General features: G+C 37.9%; 2 protein-coding genes across 10 annotated transcripts in view; both read left to right on the top strand.

The window, feature by feature from the left end:
• Positions 1-18,540, top strand: part of LOC100866947 (myosin-IIIb) — a 29,482-nt gene extending 10,942 nt beyond the window's left edge. For 2 of the 6 annotated variants that reach the window (XM_086908733.1, XM_003697764.4), the window contains exons 2-16: positions 7,862-8,196; positions 8,351-8,632; positions 8,898-9,482; positions 9,994-10,385; positions 10,468-10,796; positions 11,493-11,999; positions 12,192-12,478; positions 12,718-12,992; positions 13,284-13,651; positions 13,836-13,949; positions 14,031-14,287; positions 14,680-14,888; positions 15,002-15,082; positions 15,625-15,792; positions 16,641-18,540. In XM_086908733.1, coding sequence (XP_086764859.1) covers positions 7,864-8,196; positions 8,351-8,632; positions 8,898-9,482; positions 9,994-10,385; positions 10,468-10,796; positions 11,493-11,999; positions 12,192-12,478; positions 12,718-12,992; positions 13,284-13,651; positions 13,836-13,949; positions 14,031-14,287; positions 14,680-14,888; positions 15,002-15,082; positions 15,625-15,792; positions 16,641-17,583 — 5,130 coding nt within the window. In that variant the 5' untranslated portion in view covers positions 7,862-7,863 and the 3' untranslated portion in view covers positions 17,584-18,540. Of the gene's footprint in view, positions 1-6,790; positions 6,944-7,861; positions 8,197-8,350; positions 8,633-8,897; positions 9,483-9,993; positions 10,386-10,467; positions 10,797-11,492; positions 12,000-12,191; positions 12,479-12,717; positions 12,993-13,283; positions 13,652-13,835; positions 13,950-14,030; positions 14,288-14,679; positions 14,889-15,001; positions 15,083-15,624; positions 15,793-16,057; positions 16,080-16,640 lie in introns of those variants that run through there. The other 4 variants (XM_031919340.2, XM_086908732.1, XM_012492397.3 and 1 more) reach the window with 4 other exon arrangements.
• Positions 18,541-19,386: 846 nt separating this feature from the next.
• alpha-Catr (alpha-catenin related) overlaps positions 19,387-20,470 on the top strand; it is an 80,760-nt gene continuing 79,676 nt past the window's right edge. For 3 of the 4 annotated variants that reach the window (XR_015292235.1, XM_086908731.1, XM_086908729.1), the window contains exon 1: positions 19,387-19,574. Coding sequence is in view for 2 of the 4 variants with exons in the window: in XM_086908731.1 (XP_086764857.1) it covers positions 19,488-19,574 (87 nt within the window). In the remaining 2 variants the exon portion in view is untranslated. The remainder of the gene's footprint in view (positions 19,575-20,470) is intronic. The other variant, XM_086908730.1, reaches the window with a different exon arrangement.

The raw sequence follows: 20,470 nt of genomic DNA, 5'->3' as shown, positions 1-20,470 counted from the left end.
TTGTTTAAAAAAGTTACGGGAATACGTGTACGATGATAACAGGCTTTTAATAGAATAAAAGGATTAAAATTCTTCTGTAGAATGTAGAATTTCAAGAATCAAACGAATTGACTTTTGAATTTGTACTTTCTGAATTTTTCCTGATCGATTGCAGATTGATCTCTTTTGCAGAAACGATTGAATTCGAAGGAAAGGAGAATAATAAACCGTTACTTTTGTTTACAAAAGTAAAGAATGCTCAAATCATCGACGAAAAAATGTTTGTAATATTTGGAAACACGTTCGAAACCTATGATAATTCGCGTTCTCTTACGAGTGATTCAAAAAAAAAAAAAAAAAAAAAAGGAAAAAGGAAAAAAGAATACAACGGTTACATTCGAGCGTAACGAGTATGAAAGCAAACTGTGGTCAAAGGTTGGAAAGTAGGGCTTCGCATTATCGTGGAATTAGCACACTTTTACGGAGTCACAGGTGGCATCGAAACGAAGCGAATTCTGTGCGTCTTCTAAAACATTGTGCAAGTATGTTTTTCCAACAGTCACGTAATGATGATTTAGATTAAGTAATCTATTACTTTTTACGTTTAAACGTTTAAACTTGTCGATGGTGAATCACGGCTATTTTTGAAGTTTAAAATATCTCGGGATTTTGCGATTAAAGGGAAATTATTTTTACTTGAAAGATAATGCAAATTTTAAAAAAAATCTATTAATATCGATAAACATTTTTTTTTTTCAAAGAAATAACGAAAAGTTGGAAACACGTACGAATACGAAACACGAATAAACTTTCTCAAGATTCCAATTGTTATCATCGAAATATCAAAAATGCCAATCGCGAAACCTCGATCTTTGCGCGAGTTCGAAACGTGACAAGTTCAACTGTAACTTTTAGTAGCGTGACACGTATGAATCGAGAGATGGATTGCGGAAGTGTGAGAAGCAAAATACGTGAAGTTATCGTGACACGTTGTGTCAATTCGTGTCGGCCGCAATTTTTAACCGTTTACGTTTTTATCGATGTCATTGTCGATATGAATTCTCGCGAGAATGAATAAATAACTAAAAAGAAAAAAAAAAAGAATTCAGATCGAAATCTGATTTTAAAATTCGCGAAAATCGAATTTGAAACTTCGACTTTTCTCTCTCTCTCTCTCTCTCTCTCTCTCTCTCTCTCTCTCTCTCTCTCTCTGTTCATCCATATCCTTGTGAGGAATTGATATTCTCTTCAAATTGATTCGAAATCGTTCGAAACATATAATTAAACTTATTACGAATAATTATTTGTAAATTAATTGATTAATGACATCGTATGAATTAACTGTTTCGAACAATTTATCATATTTCGTCTACAAAAACATTGCAAAAGTATATATGTATTTATTACGAACGATTAAAAAAAATTAATTTATTAACAAACGACACGACTAAAGAAGAAATCACAAGCTATGACAACTTATTAATAACAAAAACGACACAGGCCATTAAACAAGCTATATAAACGCTAACGCATAATAAGAGTAGTAAGAATTTCAACAGACAGCCTCCAATTCGAAGTGGCAAGTTATCCCATCATTACCGATCGACAGAGTCGAATAACGACATACGTAAACTCTGGATGCCGGCAAGTATCATTTATCACAGGCCTAAGCGACGGTTCAAATCAACTGCAAAATTTCTCTCCGGTTTAAACCGCCCAGACTCCGCAAAACCGATCCGTGACCGACTTTGCTTTCCGCATAAAGCTCTTTTTACGCGGTTTGATTTTTCCCTCCCTCCCTCGGCCCAAGTAAAATTGGATCGCGCTTCCTCGAAATCGATACCGCGTTTGTTTGCCGACAGTAGAACGAAGATATTAATTCCGGTAGCCGAGAAATACAGTGTTCGCGTGGAGAGCGACCTACAGACGCTTGATGCGATGCGTGGCATCGATCATCGATGCGAGCGATGGGTTTGAGTCGTTGAACCATTTCGGTCATCGATTTAAATGGTTTGTAGACAACGATGCGCATCGATCCAACCGATGGGTTTAGGCCGATGGCTAAGTGCGATGCTGGAATGTTAATGCACCACTTCCAACAATTGTTATCGACTCGAGGGATCTGTAGATGTTGATGTACGGTGCAACGTGTGCATCGTATGCAAATGATGGCAATTTTCGGTATTGTGCAGTCATCGATTTAAACGATTTATAGATGTTGAAACGTGTTGCAATGCACGCATGTGTAAGCGATGGGTTTAAGCGCACGCGATGTCAGTGCACCACTTTCAACAATTGTATTTAGTTATTGATTCAAGGGATCTATAGATGTGTATGCAATGTGTATGCGAATGACGGGTTTAAATCGATTGTGCGGTCATCGATTTAAATGATTTATCGACGTTGAAACGTGTCACGATGCGTGGATCGATGCGAGTGATGGGTTTAAGTGGACGCGATGTCAGTGCACCGCTTCCAACAATTGTATAGTTATTGATTCAAAGGATCTATAGATGCTGATATACGTTGCAATGTGTGCGAATGACGGGTATAAATCGATTGTGCGGTCATCGGTTTAAATGATCTATCGACGTTGAAACGTGTCACGTTGCGTGGATCGATGCGAGTGATGGGTTTAAGTCGTGCAAGTTTGTACCACTTCTAACATTACAGTCATTGACTTAAACGATCTATAAGCGATACACACTGCGATACCAGCTCGACGCAAGCGATGAATTTGTGATATTGTGAGCGAGATGTGTAACGTTCAACGCTATCAATGGCACACACCATACCGTTACTTGGTCATGGTGATTGAATAAGCCATGACCACAAATTGCGGTCAGGTATTGAGAAAAATATTCGTAATATTAATAACAATCAGAAACTTGATATATTGAAAATATAATGGTATAACGGAACGAATTTCTAACGAAGAGAATTCAATCGATAAATTATTTTATGTAACATAAAGAAACTAGTAGCACTTACTTAAGTGTTTAAAACACCTTATACTGTTGATAAACATGTAAATTTATGATTAAATCAAACGTGTATGAAAAGAGAGCTCCGTTTAATAATCCCATCTATCGAATGAAGTAGAACGTTACACAATTGTATATATTTACACAATGATCGTGAGATCTTTAACTCTTCCGTAAAACAGATTACATTTGAAACAATTAACATAGAGATCCAGTTCACAGTCTATTGTTCGTAACGGTAGCCTCTAGTACATGGTTTAAACATTACACAGCGATACTATGGCCATTGATACCACTCACTCTACCGTTACAGGCATACCGTCACTCGGAAAGGATTAAAACAGCGGAACGACATGTATACGTGTGATTGGGAAAGCCTTTGACCTCTCGTTGTACACAATTTGTCATTCGCTATCGCTATTAAATCACGCTGTGCAAAAAACAACGAATTTCTCCACCTATTAATTTATTTTCTAATTAACGCTCCTAACTTGAAACTACTATAAGTTAGAGAATTTTATGTTGTCGAGATAGTGTGTCAAAAAGATTCAAACTTGGAATTTATGCAAGTTTCACACTCGAGAAGTTTTTCATAAGAGAGTCGAGTGATAATATAGTGATTTTCGAACTATTCAGGATTTTTTTTAGATTCTACACGAATCTATCGAATTTAAGAATTTTATCAGCTATGACAAAGTTTGAATGAATGAAAAATAATTGAAATGATCTAACATCAAAAATTTATTATTATAAATCTTAGAATTTCTATCTAGGTTATTAAAAATTCTCAATTAAAAATTCCATACGCTGCGAATGTTTCATAAATTTGCCCATCGACAAGATAGTATTAAAAAAAAGTATCATCAGATTTCACATTTAACACCAATAACTTAGAAACATTTTCAAATCAAGTTAACTAACTTAATAAACTAGCAACAACATTTTACATCTGAGATGTAAAAATAAAACTAATTTACAACTACTGATAGATTTGAAAAATGCTCGAAACAATTTTTAAATAGCACTTCCTACTTTATACCGTGTGTATGCTAAAAGGACTTTCATGACAATCATGTTTCATTTCACGCATCGCCGTAAAGAATATATTGCAAGAAGATTCGACAAACATTTCTCTCATCTCAAATTTTGCAAATGCATTCGCTTCAAAAAGTGAATAAATAACAAAATAACCACCAACAGACACCTCAAACCAAACGAGAGATCCAATTGTGATCGATAATCATTAAAATAATGAAATTTTCATAGCCAATCGCAGCTGAGAGAAGCCACGAAGTTGGTTACTTGGCCGGCTTATGCGTCACATTAGGTGCAGTCAAGTATTGTCCAAGGCAATTGGACATCATGACGCAGCTCCAACAGACATTATTTTACAGAGGTGGGCCTTTAAGCCAATTTCACGTCGGGTTTCCTCGCTCTAATACCCCCTATCGCACCACGTGACTTCTCGACCAATGCTTATTGTTTACCATCGATACCTGTGATCGAACGAGAAAGTGAAATCGTAGTAAAAAAAAAAAGAAAGAAAACTCGAAGAAAAAATCGTACATTTTTACGTTGCAGAAAGAAAGGGAGAACAATTTTATCGCAGAACAATAATCTGATCTGATCGATGGAATAAATGAAATGGTAGTGGAATACTTTCGAAGCAAGATATTCGTGGAAGAGGAATCATCGATGTGTGAAATTGACAGGATTCTTCAACGTCCACGTCGAAGACACCAATTATTGTTTTCAGCAAATAAACGCGTATTCTCTCGGGAATCTCCTATAAAGGATCGAGGAGAAACTCGTTTAAAAGTTTGTTGGAGAATTTTCAAAAATTCCATCTATTCCCTTCTCTTCTCCATGATCGAGTTTTTCGCAAAAAAAAAAAAAAAAAAAAAATATTCGAAAAAGAAAAATAAATAAATAAAAAGTATTCTCTGAATTATTATTATTTTTAATTAATTTAAATTACATTATATCGCGATATATGTAAGTAGGAAAAGAAGGAAAAATTGATTTCAATATTTCGCTTGAGCGCGCGGAAAAGAATGTGGAACGCGTTTAAAAATAAATAAATAAATAAATCAATGGTTGTTGCAACGTTTCGTATTATACGATTACGACTTAATCGGAGCGATGCTCAAAACGCGTAATCGGAAATTCGCGAGGCAAGTTATTCCATAAATGCCAAACGCAAACAGAGAGAGAGAGAGAGAGAGAGAGAGAGAGACGAGTGCGTTTGACACACTTCACGCGGTTGAACGTGACCGGGCGGCCATGCACCATAATTAACACCTGCACGCTCGCTTACAAGATTATGAAATTATCTTTTCCCCGCTCCTTTGAATTTATTCCATTTGAAAGGAAAATATGGAAATCTTAATTGTAACGCGATAATTGTTACATTTTGCATTTTTTTTTTTTTTTTTTTTTGCTTACATTTACGTTACAATAAATCTTTTGATTAATCGTTTTTTTAAATAAAGTTTAAAGTCGTAAATAAAGTACCATTTACCACTCGTGTTCGTGTACGCGAAATATTAAATCTATCCATTTCTCTTTTTGATTTTGTTTTGGATCAATTCCCCGTCGAATTCGTCGGATCGTGAAAATTTTATTTTGGACAAATAATACAATTCGCTTCTTTTTTTTTTTTTATATTCCGTTTTTCTTCCTTTCTCTCTCTCTTTTTTTTTTTTTGTTTACACGATCTTTGTAACCATGATTGATTTTTCGATCGATTTCTTACGAGGTAAGATTTCGTCGAGAAGAATCTTTCGTTGGAAAAATTTCTCGAAAGAGAAATTGAGAATGAAAAATAAAAATTTGAAGGCGGGATCGATAAAAGTTAGTCACATCTTTATCATTTTACGATCCCCTGGATCGATTATTGCACACCCATCATCCGTGAACTATAAATGTCCCGTTTAATTTCGCGTTACAAAATGTCATTCGAAACCACGAGTGGCTTCGATCCTTGGGCGGCTTCATCTACCAGCATAAATCACCTATTATCCTATCTAAACACCTTGTAGAAGCAGAAACGCAAAAAAAAAAAAAAAAAACATGGTTTTAATAATTGAGCGAACTTAATCTTGTTCCACATCCTTTCTGTAAAAATCTTTTCTACATTCTAATTAAGGGAAATTAAAAAAAAATTAAAATAAATCTATCCACGATTATTTGCAACTTATTAAAAAAAAATTTCTAAACACGACATATTTTTAATAAAATGTAATGAATTAATTTTTATGCATTCGTAGAAAATTTCCAATCCAAAAATCTAATAAAAAAATTTCAGAGAGCCATAAGAATCATACACGTTATAATAATATTGGAAATTTTTACTTCGTTTTCCAATTCTTCTGCCAATCGTATCTGCCGAAATTTAAATTTGCTCAAACATTGCTTAAATTACAATAATATTTTAACTCTAATAAATATCACGATCAAATACCGAAAATACGTCGCGAACAATATCAATGCAAATCAATGAAAGTAAAATATTTAAATAACATCTACTCGTTACGAAATCTACTTATCTACTTTCCGATCCAATCGAAGTTAATTAGCACTGGTAATATATAATATCGTTTAAGATTCGCTCCTCGTCGACTTAAATTGATATATTATACACGCGAATGTACAATCTTTTATTATCGAGTTAATAATAATATGAAAATGACAGGAGGAGAACACGTGGCCGTACTGGATGCCTTCTTACGAGACCTATTTCCGATGAGAAACAGGAGAAATGCGCCGGTCTTACGCCCTAATCCTATTAGGGAGTTAACAGGTATTTGGTTAGAAGACGAGCGACCCAGTCGTATTTCACACCTGGCCAAGTGAACAAGTGTTCCACCGATAGTAGTGGATCGACCCGATAGTGATTTTTCGTTTCATTTTATTTTCCTTAAATGAGGGATTCGTTGAAATCTCGAGCGTGAACGACGACGAAATGGGTGACATAATCGGTCAGTAGAAAAAAAAAAAAAAAGAAAAAAAAGAAAAAAGAACGAATTAACGAAAAAACAGTGAAAGAGTGAAAGAGATCTTGGAATATTCGTTTTTTCGCGAATTTTCACGGTGATCGATCGTCGAACGAGGTTCGAACAGGGAAAGTGTATTCCAAAGAAAATTTCAACATTTTTTTTTTTCTATTCTATTCGACCGTATTTGAAAATTTATTCAATTTTCATTCAATTCACAAGAGCGAGAAGAGAGTAAATTTGATTAGGTTAAAAAGATGTGTTACGTAAGCTGGTTAGAAAATTCGAAATAAATGATCTTCGTCCTTCGTATTTTTCTAATGCTTCTTAACCGATAGAAATTATCTATATATATATTATTGAAATTTATTTATTAACATTGAAAAGAAAAGATTGAATTTCAAAACTTCACGACTCGACGACTTTTCTTCTCGCGGTTCACCGCAACTTTCTACGGGAAGGAAGGAATTAGTTCACCACTTGGTGAAGTTTCCTTCATCTATTGAATATTCGATAAATCTAAACATCATACGGAATGTTATACACCATCACTCTTCGGTGTACACACTGATATTCAAATATAATTTCTCCTTGTTGAACAAATAAGACAATCATAGTAGAAATTTGTGCTCGAATCTATTTGTACTTCGAATTAAACATCGAATCGCTGCCAATATAAATATTGAACAATTTCCATTTCGTATTTTAGATATATTCCATCTCGATATTCCATCCACCGATACTAAATAATTATTATACCAATATGATAATAATTAACAATCCGATATTCCATTATTAATAAATGATCGCCCCGTGATCGATTATAATATTCAATAATTCTTAGATGTTTTTTAGAATATTTTTCCTATTCCACGTTTATTACACATATATTTATTATTCCAGAAATGACCGGTGGAGGAACCAATATGGCGTACCACGGTCTCAGTCAACACGTGAACTTCGACGTGATACCAGATCCCGGTGATCGTTTCATCTTGGAGGAATTGATCGGCGAGGGGACGTACGGGGCGGTTTACAGCGCGCACTGCAACGAAACCGAGAAGAAAGTGGCGATAAAAATTTTGGAGAACGTCGCGGACAACGTGGAGGAAATCGAGGAAGAGTATCTGGTGCTGAGAGATCTGAGCCATCACCCCAACATCCCTCTCTTCTACGGATTGTTCTTGAAAAGAGCGAAGCCCAGTCAGGAGGAGGATCAATTATGGTTCGTCATGGAGGTATCGTCACTTTGATCTCGAATAAACAAATCATTGTTGGACACGTTGTTAAACACGACGAGTCTTAATTATTTAATTCCATCGTTCTTTTTTTTTTTTTGGGACTGGGGAATTAAAAACGTATGAACGTAAAACGTTGTCGTTTCGATGACAGTTGTGCACTGGAGGTTCGGTGACCGATCTGGCCCAAGGCTTGAAGAAGAAAGGAAAACGCCTAACGGACGACCAAATAGCTTACATCCTGAGAGAGACGGTCGAGGCGTTAATTTATTTGCATAGCCGCCACTGCATGCACCGTGACGTTAAAGGCCACAATATATTGCTGACCGAGGATGCACACGTGAAACTGGTCGATTTCGGCGTGTCGTCTCACCTCGTCGCCACTCTCGCGAGAAAGAACACCTCGGTCGGGACACCGTATTGGATGGCGCCCGAGGTAAATTACAATTTACGCAAACTGTGAACGATCCGATGTAATAAATTATACGGAATGCGACCAACTTTTACTCCATTTTGAAATATAATGATTTTGTTATTATTATAAAGATAAAGGGGACAACGAGTTTCTCTTCTCGTGTAGTCGATATTCGTTCATTCTTTATGCCTCTAATCGTCGAAACTCAATCTTTGAGAAGGATCGACTAAACATCGGAAGGAGAGAATTTTAAGTAAAATTGACGGAATAAAATTGGTGAAAACAGGTGATAGCTTGCGAGCAACAACTGGATTCCTCGTACGACTCCCGTTGCGACGTGTGGTCGATTGGAATAACAGCGATCGAGCTGGCGGAGGGCGATCCACCTCTCTCGGAGCTGCATCCCATGAGGGCCCTCTTTCAAATTCCTAGGAATCCGCCTCCCTCGCTCAAGAATCCGGACATCCATACCCCAGAATTGGTGGACTTCATCACGGAATGTTTGGTGAAAGATCTCGAGCACAGGCCGTTCGCGAGCGAATTGAAGGAGCATCCCCTGTTAATCAATATCGAGTCGTCGGTGGAAAAAATTCGGGACGAGCTTCGAGGGGAGATCGATCGGCAGAGGATCGAAGGCAGGGTTCACAGGCAGCCCGAGGTGACCACCAAGCATGGAAAATTGAAGACTTATCGGAAGGCCAAAGCGGAGAAGATGTACATGGACGACTTGGCCGCTCTCGATATGCTCTCGGAGGATGCTATCGTCGATCAGTTGCAGCACAGATACGAGCAAGCTCAAATATATACTTATATAGGAGATATACTCGTCGCTGTTAACCCCTTCACGAGTTTGGGACTGTACACCGGCATTGTGAGTAATAATAATTTTTACTTCGCCAGAGAAAAGAAAGTCCTTCTAATCCCGATCCAAACTTCTACCAATTCATAAATAAATTAATAAACTTTACAGTTTTTAAAAGTTTGTGTTCGATGTGATTATGAGAGACGTGGCCTATCTGACTCTTCTATCCTGATCCAAACTTCGCCGCATAAATAAACTAATAAACTTTGTGCTTGTGAGAGAACAAGAGCATATTTTAATTTTAGTCGCTATCTATTCTAATTCCTCTATCCTAATCCAAAACTTGCCAATTCATCGCATAAATAAACTAATTAATTTTATGTGTGCTTAGAAAGAACAAGAAAATATTTTAATTTTCTAGTCGCTATCTATTCTAATTCTTCTATCCTAATCCAAACTCTCCAATTCACCGCATAAATAAACTTTGCGCTGCTTTCGAACATCGTGTTCGATGCGCTTATCAGAGCTGGGTGGAGGGGGGAAATGTGATGGAAATTTGAATGGAATCAAATTCGCACAGGAGCAAAAGAGGTACAAGGGTCAGGCGAGATCCGACAATCCGCCGCACATTTTCGCGGTGGCCGACGCCGCGTATCAAGCGTTGTTGCATCAGCGCCAGAATCAAGCGATCGTGATCAGCGGCGAGTCGGGGGCGGGGAAAACCGAGAGCGCGAATCTGCTGTTGAAACAATTGGTCTACCTCAGCAAAGCTCCGAATCGGAACTTGGAGGAGAGGATCCTTCAGATAAATCCGATAATGGAGGCGTTTGGTAACGCGACCACGGGAATTAACGCCAACTCGTCCAGATTTGGGAAATACTTGGACCTGACCATGACCAAGGGCGGTAAGGTCACAGGCGCCAGGATATACGTGTATCTGTTGGAACAGTCTCGAGTTGTCGCTCAGGCCGAGTAAGCTTTTCTCCAAATATATATACATCTGTGTTAATGTATCTGTGTGTGATTTTTAATTGTGTGCGATTTCTTGTTTCAGAGGGGAACGCAATTTTCATATATTTTATTACATGTACGATGGCCTGGAGGCGGACGGCCGCCTCTCGGAATTCCATTTGGATCTGAATCTTCGGAAGAACCATCGATTCTTGACCGATCACTGTCAAACGTCTCAAACGCATATAGACAAGTTCCAACAGTTGAAAGCCGGGTTTAAACTGCTCGGATTTCAAGACGGCGAGGTTGACACGGTGTATCGTATCCTGGCGGCTATACTCCATCTCGGCGATATCGAGTTCGGCGAGGTGGCCAGCGAGGATAACACCGATAATAAGAGCCACGTGATTCACGTCGAACCTTTGCGCACAGGTGAAAAAAAACGTTTCTCCTTTCTTTCTCCTCTCTTCGTTTTTCTTTTCGAAATTTTTTCCTTTGTATACGCAAATCGAATTCTTAGAAAGCGATGAAATAAAGACATTAAAAATTTCGAATTACTTTCAAGCAATTACCGTTATTAAAATAACGCTTTATTCGTAGCTATTATAGTTGATTCGTATAACCTCGACCGTTTCGCATAAATTAATATTAATAATAAATTGTCAAAGTATTACTTTATTCGTAACTTCAACCATTATTAAATTTTCATGTAATATCTCGTTGGAAAATATATCTTTGTAGGATCCAATTTCTATAACTTAAACTTAACGATCCATTATTATTCTATCGTGGATTTAAAAAGAATTATTCCATCAAACATTGACGAAGCCTTTATATATTTCTAACTTTCGTTTCATTTCCGATTATTATTATTATTGATTGATCTCGAATGATAAATTATCGAAATATTACTTTATTCGTAGCTTCAACTATTACATTCCCCCTATCACGTAACGTCTCCTCGATTCACGTACTTCCTTTATCGTCTCTTAGAATCATCGAGGAAATCCTTTAAAAAAATATTTCAATAATGATAACACCTTCCAACATATTTCCAATTTCGTTTCATTCTCCCTTCCCCAAAAGGAAGGAGAAGAATGCATCCAACTTTATTATCGCGTATTTCAGTGTCGCAATTGCTCGGCGTGGAGGAGAGCGATCTTCTGGAGGCATTGACATCGAACTCGGTTATGACCAGGGGCGAGACGATCACGCGAAACAACACGGTCGCCGAGGCTTGTGCGGCGAGGGACGCGATGGCGAAAGGACTGTACGGCCGACTGTTCGACTGGATGGTCAATCAAATCAATTGTTTGCTGTGTTTCAACCGGTCGCCCAACTACGAGCCGCTCGCGATCGGCCTCCTCGACATATTCGGCTTCGAGAACTTCCCCCGGAACTCGTTCGAGCAGCTGTGCATCAACATAGCCAACGAGCAGATACAGTATTATTTCAACCAGCATATCTTCACGTGGGAGCAGCAAGAGTACATGGCGGAGGGGATACCGGTCGATCTGGTCGAGTTCTCGGACAACAGGCCCGTGCTCGACATGCTGCTCAGCAAGCCTATGGGCCTCCTCGCTCTGCTGGACGAGGAGAGCCGATTTCCAAGATCCACCAATAAATCTCTGATCGGTACTTTCCGTGATTCGTCTTTTGTCGCATCTCTTCCATTTTGATGGTTCGATCAAATGGTTAAATTTTACGGATAAATTTAATTTTCGATTTCATAATTTTGTTTGATAATTGAACGTCCAAGCTAAGAAACTCGCTAGTTAGTAGGCAAATGTTGTTGTCTCGATTGACGAACGACCGTTAACGTTGCAGAGAAATTTCACAACAACATCAAGTCGAAATTCTACGTGAGGCCGAAATCGGACGCGGTTTGTTTCGCGGTCCACCATTTCGCTGGACGCGTGGTCTACCAAGCGGAAGGCTTCCTGGAAAAGAACAGGAACTTCCTCCCCCCTGAAGTCATCCAACTCGTCAGGCAATCTCAGTACGACATGGTCCGTTTCCTGTTCCAATGCCCGATCACGAAAACCGGCAATCTGTATTCCGCTGTACATGACACCGATTCCAAGAAATTGTCACAATCGAATCAAAATACCAAGGTGCTTGTCAAATTTTTCGACCGATTTCAACTATCAGTTTCTATTTTCATGATCGAGGAATTACAGCAATTTTAACTTATTTAACGCTGAATTGAAATTTTCTATTTCGCAACGATCGAAGAACGTTCAAAAAATGAATTTTTGAATCGCATTCTTGATTTCGTCCCGAAGCGAATATCTTCGAATATCCGCCAGTTTCTTCTCGATTTTTAATAATATCGATAAATAATTCGCATCAGGAACGTTACTCGAGTCGAGGGCTGGCGTCGCAATCGAGAGCCCAGCAAACTGTGGCAACTTACTTCCGATACTCTCTAATGGACCTGCTGCAAAAGATGGTGTCCGGATCGCCGCAGTTCGTACGATGTATAAAACCGAACGACTCGAGGAGCCCTCGTTTCTTCGACAAGGAGAAGGTGGTGAAGCAATTGAGATACACGGGGGTGTTGGAGACGATAAGGATCAGACAGAATGGATTCTCGCACAGGATACCGTTCAACGAATTTTTGAAACGGTATGCAAACGTTCGAGTCGAGAATTTTAAAGGATAAATATTTTTTTCTCCGATTAATTTCTTCCATACTTTAATCGATCCATTTGTCTAGTAATCGACCATTTTGAAATTCAAATCGAATTTGTTATCACGTCTAGCTCCATTATCATTCTGTCGAATGCTTTAAAAAGTTCAAGTATTATTACTCGTTCGTCGCGTTCCAAATATTGACTCAAGAATCCAATTGAATGAAACTATTATAAATCCATGTATCTGAATTGCAAAAAGTTGAATGATATTTTTACATCGCAGATACTGTTTCTTGGCGTTCGGATACGACGAACGCGTGGTAGCCAACCGCGACAATTGTCGCTTACTTCTGATTCGTCTGAAAATGGACGGATGGGCATTGGGTCGAACCAAAGTTTTCCTGAAATACTATCACGTCGAGTTCCTCTCCAAGATGTACGAGGAACAATTGAAGAAGATCATCATGGTCCAGGCGTGCATCCGTCGATGGCTCGCCAGGATCAGATTCAAGAAACAGAAATGGCAGTTCGCCGTGTCCGTCGTGACTTTACAACGTCACATACGTGGATGGCTGTCGAGGAAACATTTCTTGCAGGAGATGAAAAAGAAACACGAGGCGGAGGAAGCAACTGTTCTACAAAAAATGCTGGGTACATCGCTTTTTCTTCTTTCTTTTTTTTCTTAATTCGAACGTTTGTAGATAAAAATTTTATAGATTAAAGAGGAGGGGAGAAGGCAAAAAATTTTTTAATATCGCGCGGATTCGAATTTAACTAAATAAATGATTTAAATAAATGATTGGATTTAAGGAATAAATATTGTTGTTGTCCACAGAAGAACAGAAAAAGGAAGAGGAAGCTAAAAAGGAGGAAAACGAGGAAAACGAGAACGAGGATGAATCGAAAGAACCGCTAGAGATGGAGAATGCTGCGACCATAATACAGAGCCGTAATTTCACTTTCCTAAATTCTCTATTAAATTATCTCTATTAATGGAAAAATTAATCTGAAACATCTCTCTCGCTCACAGATTTCAGAGGATACACGATTCGTAAACGCTTCGGGCCCGAATTGGAAGAGAAGTTCAAGACGATTTTGAACAATTACAACGATAAATTCGAGGCGCATAACGCGTTGTTGCGCGAAGGATTGAAGAACGAAGAGGCGGCGTTCATCGTTCAACGATGGTACAAGAAAGAAGAAAAGGTGACGAAGAAGAAATCATCGATAAACGATCCGATCCATTACAAATTAAGGCAAGCCGATCTCATACAATTTTCTCAAAATGTAAGTAAAATCTATTTTAAAATCGCAATATGCATACGGTGTTAATATATTTGGCCTCCAGAATCGACTCCTTAAAAATACCCGATTCAATATTTATTTTTTTACATCGAACCTCGTCAAAAACGAAGAATCAAGCGTTAAATTTACATTATTTAAACTTCTTCCAAATATAATAAATCCGCCTATTTGCTCTCTTCGTGACCAAAATCCAACAAAATTTCCTCGATGTTAATTCAATCGTGAACGACGAAACATTTCGTATTTCTTCCGCGTTTAAATTGAGAAAAAAAAAAAGAAGAAGAAAACGAATATATTGACACCCATCGAATAAATGTCGTCCAATCCTCGTGATATTTAAATTGTGCCATGCTATGCCACGATACACACGAAAGATACACATGAAAAATCAAGAAGTGCACAAGAATCTGCGGCACAACAAGCCAGGGATACGGATAAACGAGATAGAGGAACCGCCACCGGATTACACCCGGCCGGAAGGATTCAGCATGGTGCATCCTATCCTGCAATATCGAAGTGGCAATCAAGTGGAGGGGGAGGAGACGATCAAGTACTATCGTGACTTGAAGGACGAGATGAGCAGGTAAATAGATAACGATCCTTTACAACGATCGATTAAAAACGTTTTTTCATCACGGTTGAATGGTGAAATTCGAATGCTCAATTTTCCAATGCTTTTGGCACTCGCATCGAAAGTGGTTCGGACTTCGAAGACGAAGAAGTTGGCTGGGACTTACCGTTGATACAGCTAGAAAATGACATTCATCCATTGACGAGGTATATTCGTAGATGATTTTGCAACACTTCTTTAATTTTTCCATCCATCTTGAAGAGTTGTATATTTGTGAATAGGAATCCTTATTCCAGTTTCGAAATATTCGAATTCCTCTTTCGAATCAGATTAATTAGATTCTCAGATTTTTGCTGGAGTATTATAGAATACTATCATAGTCTTGTATTTTAGAAATTTCTAGATTACTATACTCGTCCAATCCTATTTTAATATCGTGAGTGACTGTGTCTCTAGAAAAATCCATTTAAGTAAGAAATACTCATTTGTACACCAATTATCTTTGAATCCTTCGTTCGCTTCCCTATTGAACACTTGTAAGAGTTGCTATTTGAAAGTTGTCGTAGAATCCTAATCCAACAAACCGAAGAGACGTTTATAAGGAATGTCCTCGACTCTCAAAATTTATGAAATCAGAAATCAGCTTGAAACTTGGCGTAAGAATATCATAGATAAGACGATAGATGGGCTCGCACGGATGTTCGCGCAAAATAAAATAGGGAAATGACAGAATTAATTCCGAATTCAGGAATCAAATGGGACAGATTCTGGAAGTGAACACCGAGAGGAGAGAACGGTTGGAAGCTCAGGGCGACTTTGCGATAGCGACGGAGCAACAACTCTCGGACATATGGCACAAAGCTTTGACAAATCCAACCGAGAATCAACAACAAGAGAGCTTTCAGAACCGAGTGGGGTAAATTGAAACTTTCTCCTTCTTCGTTTCTCGCTTCTCGGTCCAATTTATTCGAGTTTAAATCGAAGCCAACACTTCGCTCGATTATTATCTTTTCTTTTATTATTATTTTATCTATCTATTTATTTATTTATTTATTTATTTATCAGTTTCATCGCAAATGCATCGCCATGCAAATAAGGAGGTTTTATCGAATTTTAATTAATCGTATTCGATTAGTATATAAGTTCTACTAATCTTTCGTTGTGTTTCTGTACATTGCCAGAGGTATCATGGCAAACTTCCAGGTAAAATAACAAACTTACGCAATTTGTAGAACGTATTCACACCTATAGAGGTGCGAGACTCGATTTCGTTTAGATATATCTTTTGATTTGTAGATTTTTTATGTAAATACAGAGAGAAAACATTACGTTGATCATTTTGATTAAGATCTCTTTTTTTTTCTCTCTCTCTCTCTCTCTCTCCATACTTCTGATATTAATTTAACGAAACAGAACAGAACAATTGTAGAAAACACTTGTACCTATAATAATATCTAATTGAAACTATAATTTACATTAAAAAAAAAAAAAAAAAACAAATAAGTCTACCATAACTCGCAACATATATTAAAATTTCTACATTCTCGAGTACACCTTATAGATCGTATATAAATAAATAAATATACTATCTTGTCTTGTTCTTTAAACACTTTGTTTCGTTACGTCGACCCACACACACACACACACACACACACACGCACATACACACACAAGTAGTATTAAAATCGACAAATACGACAAATGGTACCTCTGGTACCACCGAAGCCAGGTCTCCCGATTGAAACCGTTCGTTCGTTCTTCCAGGTCAAGGATTAATCACGCGGCTTGCAAAGACTTGCGGCTCCCAGAAAGATATCAACACCGTGGACAATCCTCAGTCGACCCTTCGAATACCAACCATACAAACGGCCTACGATTCAAACGCATCGACATACGCAATTTTGTGAACGAACGGCAGCAAATATTCGGCGGCCGGCAACAACAACGCGCCCCGAACGGCCACCAGATCCCGTTCAAGGGTTGCTCCAACTTTACAAACGGGCAAGCCGCGTTTGTTAACGGTCACGTCCCTTTAAATAATCATCAGGGATGTGCCGGGAACGAAACCACAATTAACGGCCATCCGACCACGGTTAATGAACACCACCCATCGGCGAACAATGCGGCCAGAGGGCCTTCCGCTAACGGGTATCGAAATATCATGACCGGTTGCCGGAACGGGTTGTTCATTAATAAAATGGTGATCGGCGACGATCTGATCAAACCGTCGAGAATAAGCAACGGTGTTAAGAGCAACGTTAAACCTGCGGTACAGGCTAAAGGGAACGACAATTCGAGGAAGCACGCGAGGCAAGCGGTGGCGAACGGGGACAACAATAAGAGGAGGAACGATCGATTGGTTAATTGTCAGAACGCTATCAATGGTAGATTAGGCGCGAGGAAAGAGGTGGAGAAGGAAACGTTTGGGATTCCAACCGATCTCAGGCAAATTCTGAAACCTACCGTTCAAAAACGGCAAGAGATATTCAAGGTGGATTACGATCCGGAGGATATGAACGGGCCGTATAATTTCAGACAGTTGTTGAGACCGGCTGAATACCTTCCTACCGAATCTTTGAGGAAAAGGAAGGGCGGGTTGGCCTGCAACGGAGCTCCACCTTCGAAGGACGAGCTTCCGAAGAAACACGTGAAAAGAAGAGCGCCGTTGGCACCGAATCAAAATAAGCTGGTTAACGGGAAGAAATAAGTTTGACGATAGATACGATTCAACGTTCAAATCATTCCTTAGAAGTGTTTTATAGTTATTCTATTCGGGGCACTGTTACTCGTTAGGTAAATGTAGAATAAATATTGAGCGTATACGAATTCCGTAGAAAGGATGTTTTTAAGGATACATGAGCACAGAAATGACAGAAATCAACGAACGAAGATTTGATGGAAGGAAGTATGGAGCGTTACCGAGTTAAAAATTCATTTTTATTCGATTAATGTATGCGTATGAGATCGATGTTTAATTCTAAATATCTTTTAGGAAAATTTTGATCTAACGGGATTTTTAATTTTTTTCTTATTTTACTCGAGTTGCAAATGATAATTTGGAAAATTATGTGATTTTTTTTATTTTATCTTTAATTTTGCGAACAAAAACCGGTTCCTTTTAAAATATTGAATCTTTTTCTTAAACGTAGGAAAAATTATAACAAATTCGTGATGAATTTACTTATTTACAATTCAAAAAATCACATATATTTCTCATATTTTATTTCATAATTATTATTCGTTATTCTCTCTCTCTCGACCAATTTAAAAATTCGATCTTTTGTATAATAATGTACGGAAAAAAATATTTATTTATTTAATAGAGTGGCTGCTTAACGAAACACGTCTTAAGAATATCGTATATTTAGAACTAGTCATGTGTAGCTTTACAAATATTAGATATGTTCGATAGCGTTAAAATAAATATCGTTCACGAAAATTAATGTTTCAAATACGTATAAGTTTCAATATATTTACGAGATATAATTTATATTATTAATAAAGTTGATAAAGTTGCTCATTAGTATCTCGCCTCGTTCAACATTTACGAATATGTTTTAATTAATCGCTAAATATTTACAAAATCTTAATAATATTAGTAATTATAATTAGTATGTATTTCGAGAAAATATACTTATGTAAATAAAATCCTTATAGAAGCAAATCTATTTTATTATTATCAATATATATTAATCAAATATATATCTTCCTATATTATCCCTTCAAAAATATATATTTTATGAAGTTTTACGATACGAAAATATTCTCGTATATTATATTTCTCTAATACGAAAACATGATTTCGAATGCACGGTGCAAAAAATGCAACGTCTCTTCTAACACGATAAGGATAATACACTTGTAATATATACCACAAGTGTTTTCATCGTATACCTGTTTGACCTTTTCGATGATTTTTAACAGTTCTATGTTTCGTTCAACACGATTTCGATATAATATAATACGAATTAATGGTATAACAGTTGAATGTGCATATATTATTCAATATTTTAACGATATTAATTTGTAATTAGCATTAAAAATTATTTCAAAGCATGTGACGCAGAATTTTATATTCATATTCAATGCAATGGCGCGCAAAACGAGAGCAAATTCAAAGTTACGTACCTTCTTTTCGATCTGATTGTTGATTCCACGATAAACGCATCTCGAGTGCACGCATTTCGTTCTCGGGACACACAACACGCACTACACACTATTTTTCTTTACATTTTACACAAAATTTATAATTTTAAACGTAATAAAACACACAATATAAGACGAGCAACGAACGACTTGCTTCCGAACGACGCCACCACATGAATCAACTGACTGGCAGAAGATGGCGCTGCCGCTCCTTCTTGAAACTTGCTGCATAGTTACACGACGAGCAGTTTCAGGTATGTGGCCGTCCCAACTGAATGTCGCTAGCGTCGTTGATTACCAGAAGAACGATTGGCTAGCGATTCGACTAGAGAGGCATCTAGGGAAATAAGTGGAATCGCACGAGTGTTGTGAGAGGGTAGTGAGGACGCACGAGAAGCAAGAGGGGTACAACGAACCCCTCTAGGCTCGGTTCGAGTCTACGGAGCTCGGAGTTGTGTTCGAATCATGGCGACACCCGACCCCGTAGACCCAGCCACCCTAGAGATAAAGACCCGTAGCATAGAACAGACACTACACCCACTAGTAAAGCAGGTAAGACAATTTATCGGAAATCGGAGAAAAAGAATGTTTATTTGCTCTAATCACTTGGTTTTTATTTGAGCCGCTTACATTCCTAGCTTTTAATCGCGATAGGTTAAGGTCTTCTTACCCCGGCTTACCTCGATGCGTTACATTCTGTTGCACGGCACTCGATATCGCCTATAGAATATAACCATGCTTGTATACGTGTTTATCTATAACGTCACTCTGCATATACGTGTGTTATCGTACACGTGTATAAGAGTGTATAAACGGGACAGATGCATGTATTCGTAAAGAAAGAAGAGAACCGCGTATATGACGAAGAGAAAGAGTGAATGTAAGACGAGCGAGAAACTAGTGAATGTGCGACGAGGATAAACAAGCGTGCCGGTCGCGCTTAGGAACGGGATAGATATACAGAAGGAGCGTGTATGCGGGGGATTAAGTGTTACTTAAGACAAAGAACGTGCAGCATTAACCATTCCTTCGATATCGATTTAATCTTAACGAAAGTATCTTTTTTAGGCCATAGGTTTTAGTTTTAAAAAGAAACATCATTGTATTTGACAGTTCTCACGCCGGGCATGTGCTTTCTATCATCGACCGACTGAACTGCCACGCGCTCAAAGTAACAGATATTTTGGTACTCTTTTCTGGTTCTCTCGCGTCTCTCCTCCTTCTGTTGTCTAACATTTTTATTCTATTTTTTTTTTTTTTAATCGTGGCTATATACATATAAACCTTTACATATAAACGTATATTTGTCGGGAATAACATGACTTGTGTTTCGTGCCGCGGCGTCGATTTCGAGCTTTCGTAAAATTATGACGAATTTTTTTCGTTGTATGCGTATACCTTATAATTTGTGTGCATGATCGTGAGTACACGTAAAAGCATGCCTATAA

The sequence above is a fragment of the Apis florea genome, unplaced genomic scaffold, assembly GCF_048593485.1.
Source record: "Apis florea isolate Af1SG1 unplaced genomic scaffold, ASM4859348v1 contig_3081_pilon, whole genome shotgun sequence".
Lineage (NCBI taxonomy): Eukaryota > Metazoa > Arthropoda > Insecta > Hymenoptera > Apidae > Apis > Apis florea.
Note: the sequence above shows the minus strand (reverse complement) of the source record. Positions and strands in the feature narration are given on the sequence as shown.